General features: G+C 32.0%; 1 protein-coding gene across 1 annotated transcript; it reads right to left on the bottom strand.

The window, feature by feature from the left end:
- Nucleotides 1–7,680: 7,680 nt before the first annotated feature.
- On the bottom strand, nt 7,681–8,854 carry LOC149580423 (uncharacterized). The gene is made up of 3 exons (XM_089804533.1): nt 8,734–8,854; nt 8,516–8,609; nt 7,681–8,239 (listed from the first exon to the last, which is right to left on the bottom strand). Exons 1-3 carry the CDS (start codon nt 8,852–8,854, stop codon nt 7,681–7,683), a joined length of 774 nt encoding a protein of 257 aa, XP_089660659.1.
- Between the last annotated feature and the right edge of the window lie 1,700 nt (nt 8,855–10,554).

The raw sequence follows: 10,554 nt of genomic DNA, 5'->3' as shown, positions 1-10,554 counted from the left end.
GTCTAATTATGGTAGAGTTAGATTTATAGTTAGGATTATATTTAGGGTTAGAGTTAGGGGTAGGATTATGGTTAAAAAAAGTAATTTTATTTTTGGCATATTGTAATGTAAAATGTTATAGTCAAACATAGATATATGGTTAGGGATAAAGTTACCATTACAATTAATGTTAACCTTAGGGATAGAATAAGGGTTAGGGTTAGCATTAGGGTTAGGGTTGGAGTTAGGGTTAGCATTTGAGTTATGGTTAAGGTTAGGGTTAGAGTTACGGTTATGGTTATTGTTAGAGTTATGGTTAAGGTTTGGGTTAGAGTTATGTTTATGGTTAAGGTTAGGGTTAGAGTTATGGTTATGGTTAAGGTTTGGATTAGAGTTATGTTTATGGTTAAGGTTAGGGTTAGAGTTATGGTCATAGTTAAGGTTAGGGTTAGAGTTATGGTTATGGTTAGGGTTAGTGTTATAGTAAGGCTAGGGTTAGGGTTTGAGTCAAGGTTAAGGTTAGAGTGAAGGTTAAGGTTTGAGTCAAGATTAAAGTAAGGGTTAGGGTTAGGGTTAGGGTTAGAGTCCAGTTATGGTAGTGTTAGATTTAGGGTTAGAGTTATGCTCATGGTTAAGGTTAGGGTTAGGGTTAAGATTATTAAAGGGTTCGAGTTAGGGTTATTGTAGGGATAGGGTTAGGGTTTGAGTTAGGGTTAAGGTTAGGTTTAAGATTAGGGTTTTAGTTAGGATTAAAGTTAGGGTTAGGGTTAGGGTTAAAGTCTAGTTATGGTAGAGTTAGATTTAGGGTTAGAGTTAGGCATAGAGTTATGTTTATGGTTAAGTTTAGGGTTAGAGTTATGCTCATGGTTAAGGTTAGGGTTAGACTTATGGTTATGGTTAGGGTTAGGGTTATAGTAGGGCTAGGGTTAGTGTTAGGGTTAGGGTTAGGGCTTGAGTAAGGGTTAAGGTTCTAGAGTTATGGTTAGGGAAAAGTTTTAAGCCAAGATTCAAGTTAGGGTTAGGGTTATGGTTAGAGTCCAATTATGGTAGAGTTAGATTTAGGGTTAGAGTTAGAGACAAATTAATGTTTATGGTTAAGGTTAGTGTTAAAGTTAGGGTTAGGGTTAGTGTTAGAGTTAAGGTTAGAGTTAAGGTTAGAATTAAGGTTAGGGTTAGTGTTAAGGTTAGGGTTAGGGTTAGAGTTAAAGTTACGGTTAGCATTAGGATGAAAATTAGGGTAAGGGATAGGGTTTGAATTAGAATTAGGGTTCTTGTTAGGGTTAGAGTTAGAGTTAGGGTTAGAGTTAGAGTTAGGGTTAGGGTTAGGTTTAAAATTACAGTTAGAGTTGGGATTAGTGTTAGGGTTAGAATTAGGGTTAGAAATATAGTTTGGAATAGAGATAGAGTTAGGGTTAGGATAAGGGTAAGAATTAGGGTGAGGGTTAGAATTAGGGTTACAAATATAGTTAGGGTTAGTGTAAGGGTTAGAATAAGAGTTAGAGTTAGGGTTAGAGATAGGGTTAGAATTAGAGTTTGAATAAGGGTTGGAGTTAGAGTTAGAGTTAGAGTTAGGGTTATATTTAGGGTTAGAATTAAGGTTAGGATTAGAATTAGTGTTAGAGATAGGGTTACGATTAGTGTTAGGGTTATGGTTAGGGTTAGCATTAGGGTTAGGGTTAGGGTTAGTGTTAGGGTTATGGTTAGGATTAACATTAGGGTTAGGGTTACAATTAGAGTTAGAGTTAAAATTAGAGGTAGTGTTAGTGTTAGTGTTCATATAAGAGTTAGAGTTAGAATTAGAGTTAGAGTTAGGGTTCAAGTTAGAGTTAGAGTTAAAGTTAGAGATAGAGTTGTGATCAGGGTTAGATTAGGGTTAAGGTTAAAGTTACCTGATTAGATTTAGGGTTAGGGTAAGAGTTAGGGCTAGGATTAGGATTAGAATTAGGGTTAGGGTTAGAATTAGCATTAGATTTAGGATTATAAAGGGTTAAGGTTAGGGTTAGGGGGAGAATTAAAGTTAGAGATAGAGTTAGAGTTACGGTTAGGGTTAGGGTTAGGGTTAAAATTAGAATTATCTAGTTAGAGTTAGAGTTAGAGTTAGGGTTTGTGTTATTATTGCTGTTAAGATAATTTTTGGGTTACTAATCATATTATAGCTAATAAAATTATAATTAATAAATATTATTACTCTAAATTATAATTATAATTTAGAGTTAGGGTTAGGGTTAGGGTTAATTGTAAACACACTCTCTCTCACATGTCCCATTCTATAATTCCCACCCCCCCCCGCCCCCAATAATGTATACCCTCCCCACTCCCCCTACGTTGTTCTCTTTGTCCATCTCTTTCTCTACATATATACATCTCTCCCTCCATAATTATTGTCATTGTCTATCACTATCCGTCATACTCTTCCTCTCCCCATCATTGTCTACATCTCTTTTGGGCCTTATATAGTCTTTTTCTTATTTAGGTCATCTCTCCCTACTCCCCTTCTATATATCTACATCTCCTACCCCCTCTAATAATCTCTCTCTCTCTCTCTCTCTCTCTCTCTCTCTCTCTCTCTCTCTCTCTCTCTCTCTCTCTCGCCCCACTCTTTCTCCCTGCTTATTTTTCACTATATCTATCTATGTCTACCTCATGTCTCTCACTCTCTCCCCCTTGTCTCACTCTTTCTCTCTACCACATCACCTCATGCGATCTCTCTCTCTCTCTCTCTCACACACACACACACACCATCTTCATGTTTATATATCTCTAAAATGCTCTATGTATGTCTACCTCTCTCTCTCTCTCTCTCTCTCTCACACACACACACACACACACACACACACACACACACACACACACACACACACACTCACTCACTCACTCACTCGTTCACTCACTCATGGCCTCTCTCTCTCCACCATCTCCATCTCCATCTATTTTGGACCCTTCTTATGCTTTTTCTCTCCATGGCTCATCTCTCCCCCTCTCCCATTTTCCTTCTACCCCCTCTAAGATTCTCTCTCTCTCTCTCTCTCTCTCTCTCTCTCTCTCTCACACACACACACACACACACACACACACACACACACACACACACACACACATTGCATCATGTTATTTATCTCACTCTTTCTCTGTATCACATCGCCTCATGTTAACTCTCTCTCTCTCTCTCTCTCTCTCTCTCTCTCTCTCTCTCTCTCTCTCTCTCACACACACACACACACACACACACACACACACACACACACACACATGTCACCTCATGTTATTTGTCTCTCTTTAAATTTGACTTCATTTCTAAAGTTTGTCCCAATTTATAATTTTTGTTTGTATTTCTATAATATAAAATCAAGTACATTTAATAGAACTTAATTATCTTTAATATTTTTTTATACAATTAATAAATTTAGGTAAAATTTTATAATTTTTATATTTGATTTAAGTAAAAATTTTATTATCTTTTCTTTCTTTAATATAAATATTATGTTAAAATTCATTTGTAAAATCTAAAATAATTTCTAAACTTCAATATTTTACAACCTCCAAAATCTTATTATTTTAATAATAAAATAAAATTACATATATAAAAATCTTTATTTTTAAGATTTGAAAAAATAATAAACTTTCATATAAAATGAAAACTGCAAGCGAAACAGTAACCAAAAAAGTTTTACAAAAAGTTTTTCCTTTCTACTTTACAATTCATTACCAAAATAATAGCAGATTTTCAAAAGAAAGAGAATATTTGTGAAAATAAAAAGTTTCTGCAGTTATCTCAAACTGTTATTACTAAGTTTTTCTAGATTTAGTACTATTCTTTGGATGAACTCAGAGATATTAATAATCAATATTTGTAAACTTTCATATAAAATGAAAACTGCAAGCGAAACAGTAACCAAAAAAGATTTACAAAAAGTTTTTCCTTTCTACTTTACAATTCATTACCAAAATAATAGCAGATTTTCAAAAGAAAGAGAATATTTGTGAAAATAAAAAGTTTCTGCAGTTATCTCAAACTATTATTACTAAGTTTTTCTAGATTTAGTACTATTCTCTGGATGAACTCAGAGATATTAATAATCAATATTTGTAATAATAAAATTAAAAAAAACATCAAGAGTAACAATAATTATAAAAAAATTAAAAATAGCAGCAACAATAATAATAAGAAAAGAGTAATTTCTTTCAATGTTTTGTCTCTTCCATGCACCATTTAATCTAATAGTCATGCACCAATTCACCAAATAAGGAAGAGAATGTAACATGCAGTTTGAACTTTGAGTTTTTAGAATCATGAATTTACGCATGAAATATGGAGAATCAAGCAGTTATAAATTATTAATCACAAGTTCTACAGTTGTCTATGTTTGTTATAACAACAGTTACATAGGAATCTTGGGCCAGTGTCATTCAATAAAATTAGATTAAGAACAAAGTTAATCTTGATTGTAGTGTAGTTAAATAAGCATGTGAAAGTCCATATGAGGCATTTCTCAATATAAAATATGGCAATTGTAATATATTTTAAGCAGACGAATTAGTACAAAAACTAAAATATTTTCTCCATTCTCGTTTTGCTGTAGCAATTGAGTTTCTGATATTTTTGATAAGTGTTGTAGCATGTTATATTTAACATTAAATTAATCTTTATTATTATATTTAATAGTATTTTCAAACATTATTAAAAAGACTCTAAATACAACCAAATCACATAATCTAAGAACTAAAACATAACTACCCATCACAGGAATAGTTAGAATGCCCAAAATTGCTAAAATAATTGCGCTTACAACTGTCATTACAGAAGCAATTTGTTATTCCAATCTGTTATCTTTCTTAGACTAAAGGAGCACAAGAAAAAGTGAGATTGGTATTATGAGTTACAAAAGAAATTTGAATGTATTTATAAGCATTTTTGCTCAGAGATTTCCTATAACATTGTGTTAATACCATATTTCCCTTTTTTTCAATTGTATTGCTAAGAAAATCACCATGGCCGCATTCTATATCTAGAGCAATTATCACATTGGACAAGTCGTTCAGCATTGACATAATTATTCGCACCATTTTCCAATGAAGAATCCCATCAGAATGCCACACACTAGACATCGTGACAAAATTACAAACCGGTGGGAATGAGCTAGAACCTCTAAATCCGCACTTAACCAGATTAAACCACCGAAAGAATAGGTAGCAGGAAGGAACCTATAAATTGGAGCCGCATCAGAGCTAATTCAAATGCATATCCAGATCCAGAGTCAGTCATTTATATTTAATCCATTCCCATTTAGTCCTAGCAATGCGCTAATAGTGTCAGGAAACTCCATGCATGAATCAGAAGAAAATGGATAGATTTGGTTAGGAAAGTACATATTGGACCAAAATATTTCAGAAATAGAAAAGAAGACACCCCTAAAACACTCCCATAAAGCACCATTAACAATGAAAAGTATTATAAAATATACATATCAAATAGATTTTGAATACAAATCTAAATCTAAATCAAACATGCAAGACTAAACTATTAAATGCAAGCCTAAATAGTTATGAACAAAATTCTGAATCTAAATGAAATTAATTAAAATTGAAATCTAAATCAAAGTAGAATATTATAACTAATTTTGAATTTCAATTTACATCTACATCTAAATCTAAATGAAAATGTAAATAAAAAATAGAAATCTTACCTGCAAAAATGTTACTCCAAAACTTCAATTTACTCCTGTTCAAAAACTCCAATCTAATCCTCTAATAACCTCCACCTCTTCCTTCCTGCAAAAACATAAAACTATATTATATATATATATATATATATATATATATATATATATATATATATATATAAAATAAGCTGAGAGATATCCTTCTTGAGGCGCCTATTGCACTGAGTAAGATTATGAAAATAGGTGCCTCGAGAAGGATATCTCTCGGCTTATTATATATATATAAGCTAGTAGCACTCGCGATGCAAAATAAAAGACATTATTTTTTAAATTATGATTCATTATAGTTAAATATATTATGAAATTTTTGTATTAATAGATATTTAATATTATTATGATTTTAGTATTTTTTTTATATATTAATTTTAAAAATTTGCATAGAGAAAAAATAATAATAGTAATTTAAAAAGATATTTTCAAATCATATAGACATTTATTTAATGTTATAAAAAGCAAAGAAATTTTATACATTGTATTGCTAAACAATTGAAGCACATTGAAGCAATATAAATTTTTTTGTACAAATATGTGTAATAAAAAAATACTTAATAATCATTGAAAGAAATGATGACATAGTCCATCAAAAAACTTAATAATTAAACAATTGAAGCATATTGAAGCAATATAGAAATTTTTCTACAAACATGTGTAATAAAAAAAAACTTAATAATCATTGAAAGAAATGACTTAATAATGTAATATTTAATAGCTATTACAAAATTGGGTATAATAAAAAATAGTATTGTTCAAAATGTTGACAATACATTGATAAATAATATGTAGAATACTTTTACTTTCTCAACCATCGATGGACTGGCAATAACTCTACATTTCCATGAAGAAATTTTTGTACTTTAATTGATAGAGTAGACTTTACGTGAAATAATGTAGGTATGCCATAATTTGCATGCAACAACCTGAAAGATGGAACGACTTGATGTATTGTGAACATGATTGTGTAACAAAAATTAAGAGTAGCTATCAACCATTCTTCGAGTGGACCCTTGTGATAGCTAATTTTAGATTCACCTTTAAGAAATTTTATAAACTTTATACTGAGCTCATCAGAGAGAGTGTGCTTCCTGAAATTTACTATTGGGGTAATGATAATTTGATAAATACATCCTGCAAGATAAAGATCACGAATCTCATGATACGAAGTGTCTGGCCATCTACAAAAGTCTACAACCTCGATCTGTAGGTGATGAAATTTGACATCTAAGTTCATCTTCACTTTTGTGGCATAATGGAAGTTGAAGTACAAAGCATAGTTATAAAATTTTAATTGATTGTTCCTTGGTCCATTGTTTATAATTCGAATGGTCATTCTATCCCTTATCCAATATCGAACACTCAACTCCTCTATACGAAGGATGACATTTTGTGGAAGTCTATGATGAAAGTCTCGTAACCACCAGTAAGCCCATTCCAAACATAATTTGTCTAACATCTTCGTAAGCTGCATGGAAATTATGAAAAAAAATTATATCATTAAAACATGATAAAGAATATGTTTTTTTTTTCAAAAAGGAAAGAAATGTTGAATCAAGGATAGTAACCATAATATTTAAACTAAGGTATTTTACATGAAATAAACATAAAATATATTTGATCAAATTCATATTTTGACACACATTTTTTAAATGTTAGTATTTTTTGTCTTGAAAAGAATTATTTGACATAGTGTGATACAAACTTATAAAGGCATAACAAAATAAGTGATCATTTTCTTTAATGTAAGGATACTAAAAAAAAATTACAAGGGTATATTAAAAGTCTATTTATATATTTATGGATGTGAAAACATGTATTTGAAACATTTGAAATGTGATTTGTAGTAGTATACAAGTAAATGAAAACTTTATTTAAATGCTACAATCATACAATAGTATAGTAAATATAATAAAAATTACAAAATATTAAAGTGGCAAATCAAAATTGTAATTGCATTGGACGAAGTATTAAGAATAAAAATATTACATCAATTGTCTTCCAACAACTTAAGTCTATTTTCTTCATCCTTGTGCTTGGCAACTTGTCTACCCTTTTTCATTCTCTCATAGCGATCATATATGAATGGAGGCATTATTCTTAGACACTGTAAAGATTTAACATGAGAAATTGCCACAAATGTCAATCCTATTCTTTCTCTTGTTCCTATATCAATTTTCGCTTTTAGAAGAGTTAAACCCTGAGATTTATGTATAGTCAATGCCCATGCCAATCTTAAAGGCAATTGAAGTGTTTTACCCTTCTGTATTGGTGTTATTGGAATTGTTTTTGGATGATGGTCTTCAAATGGTAGTCCAGAATAGTTTTCAAACTCAACCATCATATATGTTGGAGGTTCAGGTGGAGTGTTGCCTTGTTTGTAGACTATATTTCGAACATACCCCAAAGATCCATTTACAAGACCTGCTTGTACCCATAGATTAGAAGTTAGCATGACCCTTGCATCCTTACAAAGTAGCAATTCTAGATCAAGCTCATCATTTGAATAATCTTCCAATGCGTTACCATGTCTTGCTTTTGTCGCAACACTACGTGCAATAGGATACTTCAATGAATGGAACATTTTTTAATTGTGACTATGAACATTTTCATTTGTTGAGAATAGATGGACAAAATTTTCAAACTGTAAATTTGTTGGAAGATCTATGTTGATAGGGGTTCTTGTCATTAGCAACCTCCAATCATCAATCTGTGGGTTTGCATCTCTTACATTCATCAAAAGTTGGTGAAATATTTGTTGATCCTCATTCTCCCCATCTTGTCTAAATATCTTGTCCAAAGTAACAACAATCTTGAATTCTTGCCATAGCAACTTTTCCCTTCTATTATTGTCATATGTTGGTCTGTCACCAACTGGAGGAAGGTGGCCCAAATCTCCCACCAAAATTATAGATACACCTGAAATATAAGAATTAAAATATTTATGTCAAAATGATTAATTTTGTAATTACATTTTAGTAACATAATAGTCTATATTTTATACATGCTACACTTGTTAATGAGGAAAAGTGAAGCCTTTTACCTCCAAAACTAATATTTGCATTTTGTGGGAATGCTTGTCGAAGTCGAGAGTCAATCTTCTCCAGCATGTTTTGACCAATGAAGCTCATTTCATCAATCAAGATATACTTGATATGTGCCATTTCTTCTTGAAAACTGGTGAGTCTTGTTCCTTCTAATTGACAAAAACCTTATATTGGTATTTTTAATTTTGAATGAATTGTAGAAGCTCCTATGTTGAATTTTGCGACTCCTGTTGGTGCAAGTAATAGAATTGGAGATAGAGACGACATTAGTGCATTTTGAAGAGATTGACTAATTGCACCAATTAGATATGACTTTCTAGTGCCTGTTGTTCCTTGAATTATCATGAGCAATGGCTCCACATTCTGATTTCTATGATAGTGTGTCATAATAATGTCAACTGCCTTTTTTTGTTTTTCACCAAGGGTCATGTAGTTGATGCATTGGGGAATGTCATCATATATTAGACAACCATGATTCTTCACATTACCTATAAAATTGATTGCTGCAGTAGTGTACTCTTCTCCCTTATAATCAATAGACCAATTTGTATGTTTGTCAATGTCTCTTCTCCCCAACATGTCTATTTCTGAGCACTCTATGTTTTGACCACGATGCAACCTAGATATAATTTCCCATTCCAATTCTGTTGTATTTCTTTGAACATTATTATTGTCTTCAGTGTCAGAATCACTTGGGTTTTCATCATTGTCTATCACCACAGTACGTTGAACATGTCAAGGAATGTAATTAAATTTCTCCTAGTTTTGTATGATGGCATCATCATTATGACCAATATCTTGTTCTATATCACGGAATGGCTTATAGAGCAATAATTCTGATAAACAAAAGTCAACCCATTTAGTTGATTCGTGTGAAGGTATAGATACAAATCTAGGAAAGACTCTGACTATTGTTGCTTTGTCCCTTGGCTCCCATTTATTCTCTCTTCTTCTTTTAGGATTATATATCCATGATCTTGCCACATCAATTAATGTGACGGCTTCCATACATAGTGGCCTTCTTTTGTACCCATCAATGTAAGATTTTGTTTTCTCTTCAGTATTGTCTTCATCATTTCCATTTTCATTACTTATAGTTACAGGTTTGAAGACCTCATGGGACACATTTAGATTAACAAATATTCTACTACACTCTACCAATGGAAGCTCTAATAGCATATGACATGTTTCTTGAGCACCAATGTCTCTTTCTATAATTGTCTCAGTTAGAAGTTTCCTATATGCATGTGTAGCTAAATCATCTAGGTTTTCCATGTTGGAGAGGCGCATCAACATTTGATGGTATGTTTCTGAGCTTTTCTCTGCTTTTGCTGCATATTTGGGAATGTATTTCACCACAACATGTTTGGAAAGAACAGGCTGCCAATCTATATTCGCTCTCCATATTTGTAGTAGGTGGCGATTATGTGAGTTGACTCTTTCATCATTTCTGGCTGGTTCAAATTTTTTTTCACCTGCTTCTCTGTCTTCATATAATTTTGATCCCTCTAGGTTTAATGGCCAAGGTGCATTATACCTATAATAAATATAAGAGATATATGTAGTTAGTCATGTGACACTAGTGGCCAATTTCGAATTTTGGTTTAAATATTGCAATGTAATGAAATGATTACCTGCAAACCATATGCCCCCTTTTCTTCCACAAGCATGCACCCTCCTTACAAATTGTGTGTCTTTCTACACAATTTAGGATCTCCTCATAGTCATGATCTAGATTGACCTCTGTAAGTTGTCTCGTATTTTTGAGACATAGATGTTGCTGAAAATTCATGAAAGGCTACAATTCAAAATAAGTT

This window comes from Cupressus sempervirens, chromosome 1, assembly GCF_028749045.1.
Source record: "Cupressus sempervirens isolate cs-2001-9-10 chromosome 1, ASM2874904v1, whole genome shotgun sequence".
Classification (NCBI taxonomy): domain Eukaryota; kingdom Viridiplantae; phylum Streptophyta; class Pinopsida; order Cupressales; family Cupressaceae; genus Cupressus; species Cupressus sempervirens.
The sequence above is the reverse complement of the archived record's forward strand: the minus strand, read 5'-3'. Positions and strand labels throughout refer to the sequence as shown.

Bases quoted from the DNA above. Each gene is read 5' to 3' on its own strand.
- LOC149580423 (XM_089804533.1), bottom strand. From the start codon at position 8,854: ATGGCACATATCAAGTATATCTTGATTGATGAAATGAGCTTCATTGGT. The intron at 8,610-8,733 runs GTAAAAGGCTTC...CTTATATTTCAG, and splicing joins TGCAAATATTAGTTTTGGAG to GTGTATCTATAATTTTGGTG. The intron at 8,240-8,515 runs GCAAGAATTCAA...TATTGCACGTAG, and splicing joins AGAAGGGAAAAGTTGCTATG to TGTTGCGACAAAAGCAAGAC.